Source organism: Lepidochelys kempii, chromosome 8 (assembly GCF_965140285.1).
Source record: "Lepidochelys kempii isolate rLepKem1 chromosome 8, rLepKem1.hap1, whole genome shotgun sequence".
Classification (NCBI taxonomy): Eukaryota; Metazoa; Chordata; order Testudines; family Cheloniidae; genus Lepidochelys; species Lepidochelys kempii.
This window is the reverse complement of record NC_136387.1, coordinates 53,168,323-53,192,500: the sequence shown is the minus strand read 5'-3', so window position 1 is coordinate 53,192,500 and position 24,178 is coordinate 53,168,323. Positions and strand designations below refer to the sequence as shown.

The following is a 24,178-nucleotide window of genomic DNA, read 5'->3' as shown; positions in this document are numbered from 1 at the left end:
TCCAGCACAAATCCAGGTTCTGTCTGTCCCAGAAGTCACCTACTACAGGACAGGCCTAACAAAGAAAATAACAGAACGCCACTAGCCGTCACCTTCAGCCCCCAACCAAAACCCCTCCAACGCATTATTAAGGATCTACAACCTATCCTGAAGGATGACCCAACACTCTCACAAATCTTGGAAGATAGGCCAGTCCTTGCCTACAGACAGCCCCCCAACCTGAAACAAATACTCACCAACAACCACATACCACACAACAGAACCACTAACCCAGGAACCTATCCTTGCAACAAAGCCCGTTGCCAACTGTGCCCACATATCTATTCAGGGGACACCATCACAGGGCCTAATAACATCAGCCACACTATCAGAGGCTCGTTCACCTGCACATTCCACAAATGTGATATATGCCATCATGTGCCAGCAATGCCCCTCTGCCATGTACATTGGTCAAACTGGACAGTCTCTACGCAAAAGAATAAATGGACACAAATCAGATGTCAAGAATTATAACATTCATAAACCAGTCGGAGAACACTTCAATCTCTCTGGTCACGCAATTACAGACATGAAGGTCGCTATCTTACAACAAAAAAACTTCAAATCCAGACTCCAGAGAGAAACTGCTGAATTGGAATTCATTTGCAAATTGGATACTATTAATTTAGGCTTAAATAGAGACTGGGAGTGGCTAAGTCATTATGCAAGGTAGCCTATTTTCCCTTGTTTTTTCCTACCCCTCTCCCACCCCCCCAGACGTTCTGGTTAAACTTGGATTTATGCTGGAAATGGCCCACCTTGATTATCATACACATTGTAAGGGGAGCGGTCAGTTTGGATGAGCTATTGCCAGCAGGAGAGTGAGTCTGTGTGTGTGTGTTGGGGGGGGGAAGCTGAGAAAACCTGGATTTGTGCTGGAAATGGCCCACCTTGATTATCATGCACATTGTAGGGAAAGTGGTCACTTTGGATGAGCTATTACCAGCAGGAGAGTGAGTTTGTGTGTGTGTGTTTTTTGGGGGTGGTGGTGGTGAGAAAACCTGGATTTGTGCTGGAAATGGCCCACCTTGATTTTCATACACATTGTAAGGAGAGTGGTCTCTTTGGATAAGCTATTACCAGCAGGAGAGTGAGTTTGTGTGTGTGGTTTTTGGAAAAGGGGGGGGGGGGCGAGAAAAACTGGATTTGTGCTGGAAATGGCCCACCTTAATTTTCATACACATTGTAAGGAGAGTGGTCACTTTGGATGGGCTATTACCAGCAGGAGAGTGAGTTTCTGTGTGGGGGGGCAGAGGGTGAGAAAACCTGGATTTGTGATGGAAATGGCCCAACTTGATTATCATACACATTGTAAGGAGAGTGATCACTTTAGATAAGCTATTACCAGCAGGAGAGTGGGGTGGGAGGAGGTATTGTTTCATGGTCTCTGTGTATATGTCGTCTTCTGCAGTTTCCACAGTATGCATCCGATGAAGTGAGCTGTAGCTCACGAAAGCTTATGCTCAAATAAATTGGTTAGTCTCTAAGGTGCCACAAGTACTCCTTTTCTTTTTGCGAATACAGACTAACACGGCTGTTACTCTGAAAGAAATCAGTAACACATCAGTAACCTCCTTTTCTTGACTTAAGAACATCCTACAGGGTCAGACCACAGGGCCATCTAGTCCAGTAGCCTGTCTTCTGACAGTGGCCAATGCCAGGTGCTTCAGAGGGAATGAACAGAACAGGAATCATCAAGTGATCCATCGCCTGTCACCCATTCCCAGCTTCTGGCAAACAGAGGCTAGAGACACCATCCCTGCCTATCCTGGCTAATAGCCATTGATGGACCTATCCTCTATGAATTTATCTAGTTCTTTTTTGAACCCTGTTATAATCTTGGCCTTCACAACAATCTCTGGCAAAGAATTCTACGGGCCGACTGTGGTTTGGGTGAAGAAATACTTCCTTTTGTTTGTTTTAAACTTGCTGCCTATTAATTTCATTTGGTGACCTCTAGTTCCTGGGTTATGAGAAGGTGTAAGTAACACTTCCTTATTTAATTTCTCCACACCAGTCATGATTTTGTAGACCTCTACCATATCCCCTCCTTAGTCGTGTCTTTTCCAAGCTGAAAAGTCCCAGGCTTATTTATCTCTCCGCATATGGAGGCAGCTCCATACTTCTAATCATTTTTGTTGGCCTTTCCTGAACCTTCTCTCGATAGTTATGTTACCATTCATTCCAAGGAAACAGGATGATTTATTCTGCTGATGTTTAAAATGCACCGTGGCTCTTGTGGCTTGTTATGCTTACCTCAAAGAGATGCTGATGGGATAAATTGCTGCGGGGATTGAGTTCAAAGATGAGGACATGATTCACTCCAGCCTGCCTCCAGCCATATGTATTGATGCCCAGGAGGAAGAGGAATTCTATCAGGAGAAAGCCACCTCGATAGATTCTCACCAGTGGCCACACATTTGGTCCCTCTATAAAAAACACACCTGCCAGAGAGAATTTAAGTGCATAATCATATCATACATGCCATGTTGCAGGCCAAAACAATTCTCTGCTTCTTTATGCTGATCCTAAGGTAAAGAGCAGATAATATACATACCCCACAAGAAAGGGGTAGTACTCTTAATCCAGAGCCTCATAGTCTAGCTAGTAGAACACAGTGGGGAGACAAGACCCTTTGCCCTAAATCCAGATTGAAGTTCTGACTCGCTTTGTTCTTGGGGATGGGAGAAGATCTGTCACTTGACCTCAGCCAAACAAGAGAAGTTGCATGTGGTGGTCTGAGTTTCCTCTTTTTTGCCAAATGATCAAAGTTAAGCTTTATTTGGTATTAAACAGTACACCTGTCTTCCCAAGCCTCACCTCATAAGTAAAATTTAAGATGGTCAAACATCAGGGATTCATAGATTATTACACCAGAAGGAACCACTTTGATCATCTAATATAACTCCTACTGAATAGCACAGGCCATAGGACTTCCCCAAATTAATTCCTTTTTGATCTAGAGCAGATCTTTTAGAAAAAACCCATTCAATCTTAGGTTTCCAGTGATGGAGAATCCACCACAATCCAGGGTAAATTGTTCCAATGGTTAACTGTCCTCACTGTATTTTAAGTCTCCTTTTACCCCAATTTGTTTCTGCCCCAGCTTAGAAGAAAATATTACATTTTTGTATGACTACTTCTGAACATGCCAGTGATTACTAGCTCTGCTCCATCTCCCACTCAGGCCATCAACAACATCCTACTCCCTTACTGGTAGGCATCATGTGAAACTGAAGCATTGGTACCAGCAGGAATTGTAACTAGAAGAAGCTGAATATTCTTCTAAGTTTGTGGTTAAACAAAAAAATTCTCAAAGTCTCATTTTTTCTCTGCAAATGGAGGAACAAATATTTTAGCCTCAGACCAAGCCAATGAAATACAATACACACTATTTAAACCAGGGCTAAATCTGTCTATTCACTAAATTCAACACACTGTAGTGAGGTTGGTGAAATGCAGATTGCCATTTGAGGTGCAGTAAAAACACATGGGTCTTCAAAAGCTTGTAGGACTGAACAAAGGGAGCAATCAACTCTTTAAACTAGAAGCTTTATCTTTGTCCAGCCCAGGCAACCTTGTAAAATTTTACCCTCTTGATTGCCCAAAGCAAGGTTTGTTACTGATGGGTGAGTTAAATTGTTTTTTTTAATCAATTTCAGTTTCATTGAATATTCCCTTCTCCCTCCTGCTCCTTCCCAATCTTTTATTTATTTATTTTATTTAATAGAAAGGCTGGACAGGAGCACCCAATTTAACTGCTCTGTGTCAATTAATTTTTTTCCACCGCACCGTCTTATTCAATTCCTCTCTAAACTAAATAGCACCAATCTTTTCAGTCTCTCCACATGAAATGGTCTCTAATCATTTTCATTCATCTGGCCGACATTCATATTGCTTGGAATTACTGAGATAGAAATTATGGATAAGGAGGAATTATACAAATATTGTCCCTTAGCATTATCGCTCTTGGATATAAATTTAAACAGGTTTCAGGTAACACAGAGCCAAATCAGCAGAAGTCTAATTAGCATACAAAAGGATTTTACTAAAAATGTCCTGAAGAGGGTGACAGCTAAGTTAGTTTATGATAGGAACAGTGAAAATATACATCTGAACTTTATTTTGAGCCAGGGGCATGCAAGATCAGGGGGTTGCTTGCAAATAAAGGGAAGAAACAATTACACATAGAAAGGGACAGACAGTGGATATCAACCTGTTTGCTCTGGGCAAAGCAGACCCAAAAGTATTGAACTGGAAACACTATGAAGAATTATGATGGAGCATCATGAGAATAAATTACACTTATCAATTCTTGGTAAAAGGCAAGGATGAGTGGGGATCTTGCCCCATTAGGTGTACCAGAGCTAGGACAGAACCTGAGAACCACAAGTGGGAGAGAGTTTGAGGGGTCTATTTGTTAAGTCTTAAAAAAATCTAATTGCCATGCAAAATTACAGCACCATATAAATAGTGAAAATTGTTATGCATCAGTTTTCACCATTATTTTCTGTATAATTTCAGTTGGCCTAGGAGTCAGTCTCTGCCTGTATTGAAGAAGGGACGACAAGTCTGACAACAAATCAAGAACAGTTTATTGGAGGTCTAACCAAAAACCACTTTCAACCGTTTCCTTTTTATTTCCAGTGTTATGGATGATTCTGCTCATGAAAATGAAGCACTATTAGGACTGGCCTGAACTAGATAGTGTTGTGGGCTGATAACATGTAAAATCCTCCCTATATTGCTCTGTCAATGCACTCTAAGCTTGACCTGCAACTCTGTTGTTACTGCAGTTCTGACTTCTCGAGAAGAGACGGTCCTTTATGGCAAAATATGTAGCACCAGTACGGATAGAAGATTGTTTCTACATTGGTGAGAACATATTCATACACTTGGGGAGCACCATCAACCAGGATGGTGGAGCAAGCCAGGATATCCGGAACAAAATCAATAAAGCCAGGAACACCTGCAGGAGCTTAAATACAGTCTGGAAATCATCAAAATACAACACAAAAATCAAACTCAGAATTTATCAGAGTTCCGTACTTTCAACATTCAAGAATGCTGGGGAATGAGAAAGTATGACATGTCTAAACTGTCTTCATTCCATACAACCTGCCTCAGAAAAATCCTCCGTATCTTTTGGCCCAGAACAATCTCAAACCAAGATCTATTGACACAGTGCAGCCAAGAGGATACGAGCACCATCAGTGCCAGGAGGCAGTGGAGATGGATTGGCAGCGCGCTTCAGATAGAAACTGATTCCATCACCAGAGTAGCAATAATATGGACACCTGAAGGCAAGCAAAAACGAGTCCACCCGAAAACATGGCAAAGAGCTGTGGAAGCCAAGTTGAAAAACCTGGGGCACAGCTGGGGAACCATTGAAAAAACCTGCCAGAAACAGAGAAGTGGAGGATCTTCGTTGCTGCCCTAAACGCCAGAGGCGTAATGGGAACATGATGATGATGTAGCACTTTTGTGGTGTGTGTAAATGAAGACTAGTATAAGAGCACCATGATAGTGTTTACTGGTTACCCCCAGATTTCTATGGTCAAAGAGTGAGTTGAAAGGCTTGCCTTACTAACCTGCTATTCACCTCGCTCTAATACTTCACGTCAGACCAATTACTAAAGTCAATAACACCACATATTTAGCTGTTACACCTTCATCAACTGACACTTAGTAGGCAAGTTAAAGCTATGGTACAAGAGGCATTCAATATGTTAACAGATGAGAGGTTCTCTCTGTTCTGATGCCCCCAAGGGGGTCACAACCTGCTTCAGTTCTTTTCTGTTCAGGTTCTGATATTGCATTTATCAACATGCAATCATGGGTCTCTCTCTTAGAAATCCTGTTCAAATATGTTGCGAAATGGAAGTAATTAGAGTCAGGGTTTTTCTCCTCCCCAGGAACCTCCTATCATTTGAATGCTCTAGCTTTATCCCTGTACTCTGAAAATGGTACAAACTATGAATTAGCAACTTCACTTCACTAATGTATTAACAAGTTCCATATTCACTAACATCTTATGAAAGATGCTAATATAGAAAAGCTAACACCACATGGATATTTCATGGTATCCAAATACACTGGTCTGTCCTATTACCACCTTCCATATTTTTACAAGTGAAGATGATCCTTGCTATAGTAAGAAAATTTGCTTGTCATGAGGCATCGTGTAAAACTGTACTTGTTAATAAGTAACAAACCATACCCCTGCTTCAATGTACTTTCAAAGCCATACAGGCTCTCAGGAGCTATAAAACATTAGATACTGCAGCAAACAAGATGTGACATGGAAAGGGGTCATGCCCCCATAGGAGTTAGTGAAGGACAGTCTACCCTATTAAAAAGACACTCTCTGGTTCCACTTGCGATAGCTGCAACCATTGTGAACTCCAGGTTACTCAAAAACCCAGCTCTCCAGATGCTGTTGATTTTTTAAAAATCAGACGGTACTGGTTAGTGTGTTTTGTAATTGAACTTCCAAGTTCTAATGCCTGCCCTGAGGAATTACAAATTTATAGCCTTGACATCTTGTTTATACCAAGCAGACTCACAAAACACTTTGGAAAATGTCAGCAAAGGAGCAAGTTTTAAAATTAACTTTATAGCTGCAAATACCCATACAACTTTTATTTTCCCAACATTTGTAGAAACTCACAGGTTTCAGGTCATGTCTCCTGATGGAAGCACACTAATTCACATCAGTTTTGGTGCATATTTTTGACGATGAGGATTGTGGTCATGAATTCATTACTACCATTATAATGATTTTTCATTGTGAACATTGAAAATACACCAATTTCACATCTCAAGATAAATACAAACACACGGTTGGCTTTAATGGTAGTCCCAGCTCTCACAGAGATCAAATATGCAAGCTATAGACAGAAATGTGAAGACAATGCATGAAGTTGCATAAACACACACACTAAAAGAGACCCCTTGACACACAGAGGGTGGTAATAAGAGGAGGTTACTTACCTGAAACTGGAGGTTCTTGGAAACGTGTGGTTCCTATTTGTATTCCAAATATGAGTGCACATGCCCACCATGCACCAGAGCCAGAAGGTCTTCTTAGCAGTATCCCTTGACCCACATGTGCATCGTGCATCCCCTTGTGCTTGCAGCTGAGGGTACAATAGGCCAGGTGGATCAATGCTTCTCCAGTGACCCTTTTTCCAGTGAGTAGTCCAGTCCACAGCAGAGGGGATGGAAGATGGGTATTGGAATACAAATAGGGGCCACACCTCTCGAAGAACCTCTGGTTACAGGTAATTAACCTCTTCCTCCTCTTCAAGTGATGGTCCCTATGTGTGTTCCAAACATGGGTGAGTAGCAAGAAGTGATCAGTCTGGAGGTAGGTGCAAGGATGCGAGAGGAACTGCAGTCTGTAGTATGGCATGGCCCACTGCAGCATCCACAGCTGCCCCTTGGGTGACGGCATAGTGGGATGTGAATGTGTGTTGCTGCATGACAGATGTCTTGCCACGAGATGTCTGTTAGGCAGGCCAACCTGGCTGCTTGCACTGAGTGTGCTGTGACACCATCATGTGACAGTACATTGGATAGATTCACTGGGAAGAGAGGATTTAGCCCTTGGATTCGTCGGCAATGGTTACAAATATTTTCATTGATGCACAAACGGTGCGGGTCCTGTGGAGGCAGAATGCCAGTGCAAGGTGGACAACAAGGGAGTGCAGGATCCTGTCCGCATGAGACAGAAGACAGGTAGATGGACACACTGATTGAGGTGGAACGCTGACATGACCTTGGTAAGGAACTTAGGGTGTAGCTGTAAAGAAACTATCCTTGTGGAATATGGTACACCTCTACCCTGATATAACGCGACCCGATATACTGCGGGTTCGCATACAACGCAGTAAAGCTCCAACACGCTGCTCTGAGTTGGATAAGGGGCAGAGGGTCTCAGGGGTGGTCAGGGGCTCCCCCACCAGAGTCTGGGAGGCAGGAGCTCTGGGGGGGCACTTTTGGGGGCCCTGCAGTCCCAGAGTGGCCCAGGGGATTAGCGGGGGGCCGGGAGCAGCCCACTCCGCTTCCCTCCCCCCAGCCCCAGCTATATCACTTGGGGGAGGGGGCTTGGGGGAAGGGATCCCCCCCCCCCGGCAGAAGCGGAGCAGCCCGGCCCCAACCCGCTCCACTCTGCCAGCTCCCAGCTGTGGCGTTCCGCTTCCCGCTGGAGGTGAGTGCGGGACCTTTCCCCAACCCCCCCGCAAGAGACACGGCTGGGTCTGGGGCAAGGAAAGCAGAGCGGGCTGGGGCCGCGTCGCTCCGCTTCCCGCCGCAGGTGAGTATGGGGTGGGGTGTCCTTTTTCCAATCTCTCTGCACTCACCAGCGGCGGGAAGTAGAGGAGCCCAGCCCCAGCCTGCTCTACTCTGCCAGCTCCCAACTGCAGTGCTCCGCTTCCTGCTGCCGGTGAGTATGGGGGGAGCGTCCTTTCCCCAACCTCCCCACTCACCGGCGGCGGGAAGCAGAGCGGGCTGGGGACACATTGCTCCACTTCCTGCCGCTGCCAGTGAGTGCCTGTCAGAGGGCGAAGGGTGTGGATAAGGGTCAGAACAGTCAGGAGACGGGGGGTTGGGTAGGGGGTGGGGTCGTCTCTGGAGGGGGCAGTGTGACAGGGTCAGGCCAGATGGCTACAAGAGAGTGGTCGAAGGTAGATACATTAGTTCCAGGTTAAGCAGGTCCCTTTTCCCTGGGTAAGAGAACAGGGACTATTCCAGAACACTCAGGAACTTTCTAGAACTAATTGAGGTAGGCAGGCTAATTAGGACACCTGTAGCCAATTGGGAAGCTGCTAGAATTAATTAAGGCTAATCAGGACACCTGGTTTAAAAAGGCTGTCACTCCGGTTAGTGAGGTGTGCACATAAGGAGCTGGGAGTAAGAGGATGTGCTGCTGGAGGACTGAGGAGTACAAGCATTAACAGACATCAGGAGGAAGGTCCTGTGGTGAGGACAAAGAAGGTGTTGGGAGGAGGCCAAGGGGAAATAGCCCAGGGAATTGTAGCTGTCGTGCAGCTGTTCCAGAAGACACTCTAGAGAGCTGCAATCCACAGGGCCCTGGGCTGGAACCTGGGGTAGAGGGCGGGTCCAGGTTCCCCCCAAACCTCCCAACTCCTGACCCAACACAGGAGCTTCCACCAGAGGTGAAGGTCTCTGAGCTGGTCCCCGACCCACATGGTGGATCAGCAGAAACTGCGGGGATTGTTCTTACTCTTTTTTCCCCATGCTGGCCAGTGATGAGGTTATCTGAGTGAACGGCAGATTTGAGCCATGAAAGTGGCCAAACTGAGGGCTGCCATAAATCTCTGAGGTGAGCAAAATCTGCCAATAAGCGCAGGACCCACCAAGGTAGAGGAAGAACTTTGTCACTGCGGTCAGGGAACAAGGAACGGGGGGGAGGGGGGAGGCGAGTTTGATAGAACGCTGTCTCACCTAGAACGCGGTGAGATTTTTTTGTCTCCCGAGAACAGTGTTATGTCGGCGTAGGTGTGTGTGTGGGGGGGGGGTCAGCCATCATGGCCCCCAGTTCACTGACTTGTCTAGCTGAGATAATGGCCACTAAGAACATTACTTTCATGGAGAGATGGGAGAGGGAGCATGTTGCCAGTGGCTCGAAGGGTGGCTTTGTGAGGGTGGAGAGAACAAGATTCAGGTCCCAAGGGGCTGTGGGCTTGAGGACTAGTGGGAAAGTATTGAGACCACCTTTCATGAAAGAGATGGTGATAGGGTGCATAAACATGGAGGCACCATCCATAGGAAGAGGGGGAAGAAAAACATTAAGTGCTGCCAAGTGGACACGTATAGAGCTGAGAGCAAGGCCTGATATTTTGACATTGAGAAGGTAATCGAGGATGACAGATACGGATATCATACTCAGTGGATGGTGATGGCAGTGAGCCCATGAGGTGAATCCTTTCCATTCAGCTTGGTAAAAGGCCCCAGTGGATGCCCTTCTGCATGATAAGGATGTGTTGCACTTGGGTGGAGCATGCTCTGTCTACTCCTGAATCCCATCCAAAAACCAGACTGTGAGGTGAAGAGGGCCTGGATGGGGATACAGGAACCAGCCCCAATCTTGTGTAAGGAGGGCACAAAGACAGAGTGGCGTGCGGGTAGAGTCTCTGAGAAGGTCCATGAATCAAAACTGACAGGGCCAGAATGGGACTATGAGTATTATAGTAGTGCAGTCCTAGTGGATACTGCATAGCACTTGTGGGAGGAGGGGAATGGGGGGAAGGCATAGCGGAGGGGAGAAGAACATCACCCTATGAGTCCTCTGATGGCTCCCCTGAAACAATAAAGGGGCAACTTGCGGTTCTTGGGGGTAGGCGAAGAGACCCAAGCATGGGGTGCTCCACTTCTGGAAGAGCTATCAAAAGGTTGCACTAGCAATTCTCACTTGTGGTTGAGGTACAGAATCCTGCTGAGCACGCCGGACAGGGAATTTTGGGAACCCAGGAGGTATGTCATTTGGAGCTTGAATTCACTAGCTTGTTAAGTTAGGTGTTAGTGGTGTTTGACCTTTTATTTTATAGTAACCAATTCTGATGTGTGTGCCTCGTTACTGATAATCACTTAAAATCTATCTTTCTGTAGTTAAACTTATTTTATTGCTTTATCTAAACCAGTGTGGTTTTGCATTGAAGTGTTTGGGAAACTTCATTTGGGATAACAGGACCTGTGTGTATCATTTTATATTACGAAAATGACAGACTTTATATGAGCTTCTATTGTCCAGGAGAGGCTGGGCAGTACAAGAAGCACCTATCTAGGGAAAGTCTGGGACGAGGAGTTTGCTGGTGCTGCCCTGCAGTATGATTAATGAGTGGCAGGCTATAGCACCCATATAGTATAACTGGGAGTGATTTACGTGCTGGAGGCTGTGTGGGGGTAGGCCAGGAGTGGTTGCTCTCACAGTGATGCAGTGTAAAAGGCAACCCAGGTTGGAAAATTGAGGGAACACAGCTGTCCATAAGTCCAGACTGTACCCTGTGTAATGTCACAACATCGACATGGAAGTAGGTGTCCTTCATGTCGAGAGCCAGGAACCAGGCCTGGTTTGGGAGGAATAGGACAACAGATGCCATTGTCATCATACAGAATTTGGATTTTCTGATATAGGTGGTTGAGAAGGAGGTAGCACCCTCCACCCTTCTTTGGGATGAGGAACTACGGGGAGTAGAAGCCTCTCCCCATATACAGAGGTGCTACATACTCTATAGAGCCTTTTGTAAGAAGAGCATCTGCTTCTTGTTGGACAATGCACTGATGAGATGTTACCCCAGTTGTGGGCGAACAGGGCAAGACAGTCCCCAAAGACAACATGGGGCACCATGGGTGGCAATGAGGAAGACTCACAGTTCTCAACCAACGCGTCACAACTGGGGCCTTGGTAGTTGGTGGGAGAGGGTCGAGGAGGCGGCCGTGGCTGAGACTTGGAAGCACGGCCACTGGAACCCTGCTGCCTGCATGGGGCATCCTGTTATTGTTGGTAGTAGGCCGGGTAGCGCATGTGTGGGTTCGGACAGAACTGTTGGCACTATTGCCTGCTCCACTGAGCTGGGGTATAGATCCCTAGGGATTGCAACATGGCCCTGGAGTCCTTCAGTGAGCGAAGGGACTCGTCCGTCTTTGCATAGAACATTTTGTCCTCTTCAAAGAAGAGGTCCTCGATAGTAGTTTTGCCTCCCAAGGAAAGCCGGATGACTGTAGCCATGAGTCACAAGTGCATGACTATTCCTATTGCAAGGGAGTGAGAGGATGTGTCTTCCACATCAACCACTGCCTGGAGGCCCATCTCGGCAACTAGGCATCCCCTCATCCACCAGTACCTGAAATTGCTGCTGTTGGTCTGGTGGCAGTTTGTCCCAGAACTCTGCTAGCCGCACATCGTTATTAAAATATTTGGCTAGCAGAGCCTGATAGTTCATTATGTGAAATTGTAAGGCTGCCGCAGAATACACCTCTCTCCCCAACAGGTCCATACGTTTAGCCGTGCAATCTGCAGGTGTCGATTTCTGCAGGTGCTGGCGTGCCCGTTCAGCAGCCGCGTGGATGACAAGAGACCTGAAGGGTGGGTGGGAGAAAAGAAAATCTGCTCCCAGACAAAATACCTCAGCTCTGCCCTCTTAGGAGCGGGGGCACATGAGGAAGGGTGTATGACACTGCGTGCACTGGACTGAGAATGGCCTCGTTAATACTGAATGAGGCCCTGAAGCTGGAGAATGTCCAGGAGCTCTTCAAGCAGCGTGGAGGTGGTGGTGGGATGGGTGATGCAGGCATCAATGAACAGTCCAGACGGGCACCATCGGATCCTTCTTGCACCAGGCTTTTCCCTCCCCACCCAGGGAAGCTTGGGCACTGGTGTGGTGGTCTCTGCATGCAACGTCTCACCAAACCTTGACTGGTTTGGGGAGGAAACGCTGTGTTTATGAGCAGTCTGCTGCAGGGACCTGCTCTTGTGCCCGTGAGAGTACTTCTTACTCTCACACCTCGGCTCGTCCTTCATCAGTGATACTGCTGGATCTGGGGCATGAGAAGTGGTCAGAAGGGCACTCACCACCAGTGATGGTCGCTCTACCAGCGATTCTGACGGTCCCAGATCCAAATGCACATGCAGCCGCATTGACTCCTGAACCAGGAACTTACAGAGGCAGAGTTCCTGAGCTTCTTGGGTATGAAGTGGGAACAACTGGCAGATAGAGCAACACGCCGTGATGTCAACCTCACGGAGGCAACAGAAACACCTCTGGTGCTTGTTGCTCACAGAGAAGGGCCATGGTCAGGATATACAGTTCTTGAACCCCAGCATGCGGGGCACAGTCCCCAGGGAGAGGGGAGACAGTCCCCAAATGCAGGTGACTAATACTAACTACTACTAACTCTAACAATATTATATACAACTATCTAACAGCAGAACAACTACTATGTACAGAAAAAACAGATGAAATCATTTTCTTAGTAAAAACTAAGAGCACGAAGGAACAGTGGGTCCCAACTCAGGCCACATGACAGTAAGAGGGAACTGAAGAGGCATCGACCCGCATGGCCTACTATATCCTCTGCTGCAAGCAAGCACAAAGGACACTGCTAAGAGGACCTTCTGGCATATGGCACGCATTCACACCCACATTTGGAATACATACAGGGACCATCACTCAAAGAAAAAAATTGCATCTATCAGAAAAATAAGGAAAGCAATTCAGCAAACAGCTTCCAAAGCACAAACATTTTATCCTGAAGATGACTTAATTCAATTTTAAAAATACCTGATTAAAAACTCTTTTAAATTGAATACATGGGCTTTCCCTAGTGCAAAGAGATATCGGTTGATTTGCTAGCTGTTTCTTTTGCATTATTTAAACAGACTACCCCTCCACTGGAGACAAAAATCAGGCCTTTTCGTATGCAACTGAAAAAGCTCCTTGCAACAAGGCAGAATTCCCGCTCTAGCCTGATTTCTACGGTTGATGGTTGTGTGTAATGTACCACAATAAGTAAGGGGGTTTTACGTTGATGAGAGGAAGCAAACCAATATAAATACAAAGCGCAGGTGATGTGAGGATTGATTGCCTTTTTGTGCACTTGTCAAAATTTACCAACAAAGCAATATACCATCAGGTCAGCCCAATAAGGACCTGGCACTGAAATCCCAGAAATTTCAGTAAGAAACTTTTTAAAAGGATGAAATTGCATGGCATAATGCTGCTTGAAACTGGACCCTCAGTCTGTGAACCTACAGTTTTACAGCAGGCAATACCAATTCCTTCTTCCAGTGAATAAGTAATATACAAAATATGAATCCTAAGAGCACCCCAGGAGAGATAAAATGGATGTAACTGTCAATGACAGAAGGTCCAGAGGACACAGAGGTGACAACATTTGCATGAGATTCCACTAAGAATAGAAGTAAGAAGTCAGTATAACTACAGCATGTTACAAAAGTATTACTTACATATGTAACATGGGAAAGGTATTACATATCATCGGGTATAACCAGTAGCTGACTTGATTGGTTTGACCGAGACTACCAAGCCTTCTTACCAGCAATGTTCTGACAAATTCAACCTTGTTACTACTACTCATTCAACACTTATAAGGTAATAAAAGCAAACCGAGAATCAGGCTCTGGGGGGTCATTTGGATCCAAGATAAGGATACCTACCTGAAAGTATGACAGTGATGTTTAGCACAATGAATATGCCACAGAACAAGCCAACCCTGAAAGTGGTCCATGCTGGTGCAGGCTGTAAATAGAACAATAGTTGGCTTAAGGGCACAATACTAATTTATCTGCAATGCACATTCATTTTCAGAATAAATGTCATACCAATTAATGTAGCATTCTACCTTATATTCTAATATCTCCTTCCCCTGTAAGATGAAGTTTCTTAAATCCTATAAGTACAACATAGCACTTGCCTAGAGCATTATGCAATGTCAGAACAGAGAGCCCAAGTGTATTAATGTCTTCTGAGAAATCTGCCAGGTCTTTACACCAGCATTCCAACACAGAAGAGCACAGCCAGAACTATCTATACCAACAGTAAGTTTGAAAGGCTAACATTTATTTCCCCATATTATTCACCTCTCCACCATTACTTTGCCTTAATACATTAGCCCTTGCAAAGCCATTTTCAAATTTTCTGAGACTAAAGTAGGTTACCTTTTCTAACCACCAAATAATTTAAGGTGCTGGTCATCTCTCATGACAGGTAGAAACACCCATTCCAATATATTTGCACTTTTACATTCTGCTGAGGGGCTGAAATGTAATTTGACACATCAGCTAACCTGAGAGGAAAACAGGAACTATGGAATTTAAATTCTCACCTGAGCAGCTCCCAAGGGTGGGACACGTAAACGCTTCATGGCCTTCTGTCTGTCTCCATCTTCTAACTCATTGGTCACCACAGTCTATGGGCATAAATCACAAGAATTGAAAGCAGGGGTCTACCCAGTGAAAGAGAAAGTGACTGAGTGACGACTCATAATAATGATGTAATTGATGTGTAATGTATTACTCTTAACCATCACTGTAATTTCACATAGTGAAAGTTAGCAGCTGAAACCAGTGTACACATAAACCCACAAACTACAAGTGATCAATGCCAGAAATTAATGGCTCTTTCAAATCAATTAATAGTTGCATTGGTAATTAAGGCATTTATTCACAAGACAGTACAGGAGCTCAGGGTTATTACTGGTGAAGGGAGAGAAGAGCATAGTTTCTCTATATAAAGTGGAAGTAATACACAGTTCAGCATTCTCTACCTCTGTTTCAGAGATGAGCTGGTTGATTTTCTTGCAAGTATAGAATGGTGCCACCTCCACATGGGCCACCCGCCAGTCTGCACCCCGGGGTGTCTCCAGGATCTTGTCATGCTTCTTCAGGATCTTACGGAATCCTGTGAAATTCAGGTTCTAGAAACAAGAAAAAAAACAACACTTTTTTTAGTCTCAGCTAACAATGAAGAACGTTGACATCTGGTAATATTCCAGTGGTAGCGGAGAAGGAACAGTCAATAAGGGTTGTTAATTAGAGATCCTTTTGTATAAATATTTCAGGAGGGTTGTTTGATCTATAGAGCTATTAAATAAAGGAATAAATATTTATTCAAAAAATAATAGTAAGACTGTATGGATGGAGAGCATGAAAAATATGAAATTATTTGTAGAGAACTTAAGTCTAATACCTTATTCAGTCTCATGAGAGTAACGTATGCAATACCAGCATTAGTCTCTAAGGTGCCACAAGTACTCCTTTTCTTTTTGCGAATACAGACTAACATGGCTGCTACTGTGAAACCTATTAAAATAGAGTTAATCAAAAAAAGACAATGTATATTCAGAGAAAAGGGTTGTGTCAATACCATCCAATATACTCATTTGCACAGATGTTTCAAAGGTTCAAAAGCAGCAGATGACCTGAGAGTGCTAACCCACACACAAAATTACACCCTTTTTTTTTGCTTAGAAATAAAACAGATGTTTATATATAAAACAAGAACACAATTAAGAGCAAATCTGTAGAACGAAAGTGATCACAATTAACTATAATAAAGCATGAGATAAAATGGACTAGACACAGAAGAATATCAACATAACACACTGAACCTTGTGGAACATACATTTTTTTACTCTGCAAAGTGAAGTTGCTGCCACCTCTCCTTCCCTGACCAGACAGGCAACCTTCTGGATGAAAATTCAATGTAGATAGCTGAGCTTTGGCTATACTGAGCATTTTTCCCACAGTAATTTTGACTCTGATGGTCTGTTTGTACGGTCTCAGGTAACAGTAGCTCATTCAAGTATGTCCTGTGTACCATATCACAGTTTGCCTATATACTGACAGTTATTTTGAGCTCTTAACTGAAATTTATACATACAGAAAGTTGAAAGAGGGTAATTTTGTAAGAACAAAGTTGCTTTTAGCTTCATCCTCTTATCCAGGCGTCCACTGCCCAGGCATCACACCTACTTGTCTTTTGGGGATTTTTTTCCCTTTCTTTCTTTCGGATAGGGAAGGCTACAGATTCCTAGTTCCTTCATTTTAAAACCAAGATTGACCACATTAATACTAGAGACTACACAGCAGTACAGCATAACACACTCAATAAGATATATCCTTGTCAAGAAAAATTAGAAAGCATTTTACATGTCATGGCAATTAAATCCAGCCAAGTGTGTTCCTATAACAGGATTTTGCATTATGTGAATAGAAAACAAGTCTGAGCTTGAAGTCAAAGGGAGCTGAGAATATTTAGGATCTGTTCAAGATCAGGCCCACAGTAATTAGTTGAAAAAAAGAGGGTTAATATCAGAGGTATGTGTAAGCCAAGATTCATTAGTTTAAATATTTTTAAATACAAAGTAATGGAAAAGCTCATTATAGCAACTAGGAGTAGACTGAAGACTGCTATGATCAAGCATATTTGAAATACGGTGGTATCTAACTATGCAAAGAAATCACCAAGAGCACTTCATATTCCAGTCAGCTTAGTCAGCCTATTACCAGCTATACAGATAGACCAGAAAGGAATTTTATTTTTTTGTTTATAAAAACAAGCCCATGGACTAGATTTGAAAGAAAAATACAGAGAATGGCAGAATTCAATGCCTTTGGGAGCGGCTCCAACTACTCTACTGAAATGATTTTCAATCTAATTATGCCTGGAGTGATTTAATATCAGACCCTCATTGTGCAGTAGGTAAGGAAGGGACAGGGAGATGGGAATAGGAAGCCAATGCATTAATGATCTGCATTACCGCAGACAAGAGAGACTTTAATTACTTCCTATTGGAAAAATCCAGCATTTCACCCCTGGGACAGCAGAGCCTTGTTTCATAAAGTTGAAATGAAAAAATGTAACAAAATGATAATTTTGGTCACAGATTTTACTGTTGCCCTGAACTGACTAATGTTATTTGCTGGTGTGAGTAATCAGCTTATCTCAGGAAGAACAGCCCAATATTTTTTACAACATCTACCCTAGAGTTCTTCTTACAGTGGAGCTTCCTCTTCTGACAGTATAAGTTCCATGATTCCAAAGCTGTGCGCTAAAGAAGTTAAACACTGTTAAATGGTAGTTTCAATGAAGGACTTTTGCAGTGATACAAATACAAAAGCAAAAACTCAGAAATAATTTACTTAGCCTGAAATTCTGTATTTTTCTTACTACTGAAGATAATCCTGTTTTTGAATAGAAGCTCTCTCCTCCAAACTCAGCTTCTATTTCTATTAGATACTAAAGTGAAGTCCATAAGCCTAAATTAAATATCAGTTTACCAACATATAAATGACTAATATCACAAAACCACAGTGACAACTTACATTATGCAATATTATGCAAAATCACGTAGGAGGAGAGAATGGGCTCAGAGAGAAAGTGCTTGCTTGTACGTAATGTCTGTTAATTAGAAAATTCAGGATCTCATGCAGGTCAAATACATGTAGGTTGAACTAGGATATATTGATGTTTTTAGCCTTGCCATTCTTCCACCGTAACAGTGGATTTTAATACTCCCTCCTATTATATCTTGCTCACTAGGTTCTTTTCTCAGTTTGCTCTTTTCAGAAACCCATTATCTTTGTGCTGCTGCACTGTGTAAAGGCACTGCTTTCTATGATGAATTCATCAGTTTGTGGTTACTAATTCCAAGATTTCCCCTTTTATGTTCACATTCTTATATCTGTTCCTCTATTAGTGAGATCTAAGTGGTAGTTTTACTATTTGGGTCACAACCTTGTTTTTTAATTGAGGAATCTTTGATGATGATAAATGTTTGGCTGACACCCACACATAACTGGGCAGTTAATGACTCCATGGGTATGTATCCTGCAGTTTTAAGTAGCTTTAGAATTGGTGCATGAATTTTTTGTTGTTGTTCTACTGCAGTCTGTAAAAGATATCTACTGTTTCATCTTAATTCTTCCTTCTTTGTAACCCAACTCAAAAAGCTTCACCACTATACAAACTGTAGCTTGAGAGAATTGTAAATATATTTGACATAATGCCACCCACCTTCACTTCACGTTCTATTTCTTCTATGCAGATTAGTACAATCTACGTTAACATTCCAATTATGAGATTCTTCCCACCTGGTTTCATTTATGCCTAAGCAGGTAACTGCCGTAATTTATTAACTCATCTAGTGCTTTCCACACTGCCTGCGTTTGTGTTCAGACACTTTTTCACACATGTAACTCTTTGTCCTTTGTTTTAGAACAACTTCATCTGTTTTTCTCACTTTCCAACTTAGTGTAAAACCCTCAAAGATGCCCTGCCAGTTTTGGATGCAAATGGGTCTGCATAAGTGGAGACTTCCAAATCCAAATAGGCTCAGAGTTTATACCAATGTTTAGCAAATATAAAATTATCTTCTCTTTGGCACATTTACTAGTTGGTCTCTATCATCAGTGACTCCTTCCTTCCTTCCTTCGTCATTGTCATAAATATAAAGGGAAGGATAAACCCCTTTAAAATCCCTCCTGGCCAGAGGAAAAATCCTCTCACCTGTAAAGGGTTAAGAAGCTAAAGGTAACCTCGCTGGCACCTGACCAAAATGACCAATGAGGAGACAAGATACTTTCAAAAGCTGGGAGGAGGGAGAGAAACAAAGGGTCTGTGTCTCTCTGTTGGTATGCTGCTTTTGCTGGGGATAGACCAGGACTGGAGTCTTAGAACTTTTAGTAAGTAATCTAGCTAGGTATGCGTTAGATTATGATTTCTTTAAATGGCTGAAAAAAGAATTGTGCTGAATAGAATGACTATTTCTGTCTGCGTGTCTTTTTTGTAACTTAAGGTTTTGCCTAGAAAGATTCTCTATGTTTTGAATCTAATTACCCTGTAAGGTACCTACCATCCTGATTTTACAGGGGTGATTCCTTTACTCCTATTTACTTCTATTTCTATTAAAAGTCTTCTTGTAAGAAAACTGAATGCTTTTTCATTGTTCTCAGATCCAAGGGTTTGGGTCTGTGGTCACCTATGCAAATTGGTGAGGATTTTTACCAAACCTTTCCCAGAAGTGGGGTGCAAGGGTTGGGAGGATTTTGGGGGGAAAGACGTGTCCAAACTACGTTTCCCAGTAAACCCAGTTAGAGTTTGGTAGTGGCAGTGGTTATTCCAAGGACAAAAGATAAAATTAATTTATACCTTGGGGAAGTTTTAACCTAAGCTGGTAAAAGTAAGCTTAGGAGGTTTTCATGCAGGTCCCCACATCTGTACCCTAGAGTTCAGAGTGGGGGAGGAACCTTGATAGTCATGGTATCTAAAGGAATCATTTGCACTGTCCTCATCTTACCAGGCCACAGAAGAGATTCCTGATAATAAAGTCCAAGAGCCTAGTATTCTTTTTTAAAAAGAAATAAAAGGAAAAAGTGGCCAACCTGGCTTCACCAGGAAGTGAGCAAAAATCTGAGGTTACTCTGTCTACTTCAGGGTTGTGAACTAGCTGCCATTGCTGTAAGTAACTGAGTGCTTCCAGTAGTACTAGAAGCCTGTATCAGCTTACAGGCCAATTTGCAACTTGCTTTAACACTAGCCTGGACCAAGATTTTCCAACCTGGGAACCTAAAGTAAAGCAATTAAATCCATGTTTAGGGATCTAAATACATTATCTAATTTGGGAAATACTGAGTACCAGCAAACCCACTGAACTCTAGGGGAGCTGCAAATCCTCTGAAAAATCAAACTACTAAAGCCTTGTCTATACTATGGAACTTCACAAATTAATTCCCAATGGCAGGATTCGGTTTGGTAAAATTCCCTAGCATAAATTATTTAGGTGACTATAGAAGGATGTAGGTGCTTTCTTTTAGGCACCCAAGTTTGAATAGCTAGTTAAATTCACAGGCTAAAAAAAAATTGGTTATGAAATTTTCAGTGTCACACACATTACATACAATATGACACTTGAAGAAACAATTTTTAAAGTATTAAATGTCAAAAACAAATTAGTGCACATTATGAGCCATTATTCTACAACGAGGTAAAGTAAAAAAAACCATCAATTAAATTAAATTATTGGAACACAAATCAGTCTTTACAACCATTACAATCCCATTTTTCAGTGCTACAAATCTAAATATGCCTAATATTTAATTTTTATACTTGCCTCCAGGCTAACAATTTTTATGCCAAGTTGCATCCCACAGAATTTAACAGAAAAGTTAGAAACTCCTGAAAACGCGGGTTTTAAAAGAGAAAATGTTGATGCAGTCAGTTACAATGAGGTGAACGACACTACTATGGTAACACAAAGAAAGAAACTAAATGTATAAACATCCTCATACTTCTTTCAAAATTTTAAGGTATAACAGTTTCTTTCCAGACTCTCAAATCTGGCTTTACATAGAACAGAACATGAACAAGTATATGGCCTCAGAGTTATAGTAGTGACCTATTTACTCTCCCATTCTCAGTCTCAATGTTCTGGCATCTGATTGCAACAAGATGAAGAAATCCAATGACTAAGAATGGCATGAGCACTTAGGGCTCATGGGAAAACTGTGCCATTCTTTTCTTCGTACCTGATAGTTCTGCAGTAAGATGAGGCTGAGGTAGAACTCACTGAAGGCCAGTTTTAGGTCTCTGATGTTCCTATGCTGAACACGCTCCTCATGGGACAGGTGGAAGACTGCCTTTCTGCGCTGCCGCACTGTGGTAAGACCACTAGTTTCTTTCTGTGCATCCAAAGATGACTGTAGTTCATTCTGAAGGGTAGCGGACCTGCGCTGAGCTTCGGCAAGCTTTTCTGTCAGCAAGGAAAAGAAAGTGTCAAATACCACAAATGGAGCGGGTAGCAACTTGTCTATGAAGGCTGAAATAACTTATTAACATTGTGTATATTGCCAAGTGCTTTTGCGGGGGACAGGGTGTTGAGTGGAAGCATTAATTGTGTGACTTAGGGCTTGTGCACATGAGAAGTTATGGCATGGCAAGCCAGGGAGTGACTCTACAGTGCACTAGGCTTGTCACTCTGTAGAGTCACACACTGGCTTGTTGCGCAGTAACTTGCTGTGTAGAGAAGCCCTTACACCACTAATCCCTAAAATTAATTAAAAATAGAAATAAATAAGGTTGCATTTCTTTCCAATCATTTTACAAGTATTTTATAATCAATTAAAACTCAAATATCCCAAGAAACTGGTAAATATTACCCACTTTTTACAGGTGGTCCAACAGAGAAGTTAAATGACTTTCCCTCGATTATGCATCACAGCAGTAACAGAACTAGGAATGGTACCCAGGTCTTCAGACTTCCAGTCCTGTGCTTTAACTTCTAGACAATGCTCCCTCCAGGAACACAAATATTTGCCATTGACAAAAGGAATCACAGCTGACAGCCTCTCCTGACCTCTACCCATAAGTGTGTGCATTATTTATAGCTCCTATCAGCCAAAACTCCTGACATGGTGTTATTCCAGTATCATAGCTGGAGGCAGGCAGGCAATCGACCTTCCTATCCTTCCTGCAAAGCAAGATCACCTTGATCGATCAGTTCATCAGCACTCACAGAGAGAGTGCCAGTCACAACATGTCATTTGTGTTGTTCTAGCCAGTCCTTCAGCCACGCACTGGCTAGGCTGTCAGTGGCACCAGACCCCCAAACTGACATAGTATACCGCAGCCCAGAACCCCTGAGCAATCTGTCAGTCTCAGCCTCCCAAGTAGCTGGGGTTACAGGATCATGCCAGCACGCCAGACATGCAAAGCAAGATATGGCATAAAATACCAAACTGATTTATAAGATACCAGTGGTTGAACTTTCACTTTTTCTCTTGTCAAGAGTGTGACATCAAACATCCTTAAGGGCAGAGTAAGATGCTCTTGCTTATTGGTTCTCACATCCTAAGAAGGCATTAAGTAACACTCATAACAAGAACAAAAGCTTGTTAGCTAGTATTATGAAACCTGATATCAGTTGGTAAGGCACTTTGGGTTTCTTTGTACCTGTTGTTGGACCGGAAAATGTAACCTTTAATGTGGTCATAAAGAAATCAAAGAAAAAACAATGGGGTTAAATTAATCTGATGTATGGAAGAGCTCCGAAGAGAAATTTTACTTTTGTCAAGTTACATGCAACAGACAAATGTGGATTCTACTGCAATGAGAGATTATGATACCAACACATGCAACAGTTTAAAAATACAAACAGTCTACAATCGGACAAATCAGAAACTGAAAAGAGTCACTTATGTGGTCACCTAATTCTCCCTTCCCGGCAATTCAGGTTCACACTCTGTACCACACTGCTCAGTGTTTTGCCAGTTTAGCTTTAAAGGGACAGTCAACTTGAATTTTTTTCAAACAGGCTTTTTAAAAATGAATTTTCTAAAGAAACAACCTATACTTAGTTTGTCCTGAATTTTTTAAAAATCCTTTTAAAAACTGCTCCTTGGCCTATTTTTAGAAGAGTCTTTTGGCAGGCGTCAAAGCACCACCACTAAATAAAGTCGCTTTCCCCCCTTGTTTCTGTGCAACCACCCACCAATGACTTACTTCTTTACTCACTCAGTTTCAACTTTTCTGCACCCGTTACTGGTAAATATTGCAGAGCCAGGGGATTGGTATGTATCCTCAACAAAACACTGAAATCGATGGCAGACAAAGTGCAGACAAATGCACAAACTACAACAGGATTTTCACCTGTTGTCTCTTACAACTGTAGTAATATAATATGTGATTTGTAACAGTAAGTACACAAATTTGAGATGGAAATATTATTTTCATGTTAATTGTGCCCCCTTAAGTGATTGTACAATTAGGCATCTGCTATGAGGCTATTCCACAATCCATTAGCTCTCGGTCTGTTTTTTTTAATATTCAACCTAAATTTTCTCTTTAATATTAATGTTATACCCCCTCCTGTACCATGCAAAGTTTCTCTCTGCATTAATCTTCAAATCTTTGGAGTGTAATTTCTGCCTTTAGTCGGTTTCAGTTATTGTAGCTATTCTAAATCTTGCTTCACTCAATCCCACTAGCCCCCTCACTCACTTTTAGAGTTCCTTTGAAATGCCTCCCCTCTGTCAACACCTTTCTAGTATTGAAAAGCCCAGAACTATGTGCCATGAGAAATCATAAAACTTTTCTGAAAAGACCACTAAAATCCTCATATCACAGAAACCGCCAGCCCTGTCCATATCTGAGTAATCTTATCAGTGAAATATAATGAAAAAAATCTCTACTCAGAATACAAGGGGGACATCCTGGATCTACCCAACTGTCTCGTGGAACAGTTTCAGTGATTAGGACTTTGCAAAGGCTAAAGTCACAGTAAAGAAACTTGAGCATTATCTTTCTGAAAAAACTGCTGTTCCTAGAGCTCTTGGATGTCCACACTAGAGCTGTTACCAATATCTAATTGATTGCCAATTAACTCAAAGTAGTTAACAAGTTTGTAAAAGGCTAAATGTCATCTAAAACGCCACATCTTAAAATGTTTGCTCCAGGTTAAAATAAAACTAGGGAAGACAAGTCCAGTGACAGCTGAGGTACATCACAAGAGCCAAGAAAGGGTAAACTGAACTATTAGGAGGAAGGAATTTTAAGTCAGACTCTTATTAAAGATGTTTATTCTTGTTAACACCTATTGT

General features: G+C 42.7%; 1 protein-coding gene across 3 annotated transcripts in view; it reads right to left on the bottom strand.

The window, feature by feature from the left end:
- The window catches only part of XPR1 (xenotropic and polytropic retrovirus receptor 1), a 242,870-nt gene that overhangs the window by 57,303 nt on the left and 161,389 nt on the right, over positions 1 to 24,178 (bottom strand). For 2 of the 3 annotated variants that reach the window (XM_073356577.1, XM_073356578.1), the window contains exons 4-8: positions 21,110 to 21,333; positions 15,349 to 15,498; positions 14,908 to 14,991; positions 14,240 to 14,321; positions 2,296 to 2,483 (exon numbers count right to left, since the gene is read on the bottom strand). In XM_073356577.1, the coding sequence (XP_073212678.1) occupies positions 2,296 to 2,483; positions 14,240 to 14,321; positions 14,908 to 14,991; positions 15,349 to 15,498; positions 21,110 to 21,333 (728 nt within the window). Of the gene's footprint in view, positions 1 to 2,295; positions 2,484 to 14,239; positions 14,322 to 14,907; positions 14,992 to 15,348; positions 15,499 to 15,770; positions 15,877 to 21,109; positions 21,334 to 24,178 lie in introns of those variants that run through there. The other variant, XM_073356579.1, reaches the window with a different exon arrangement.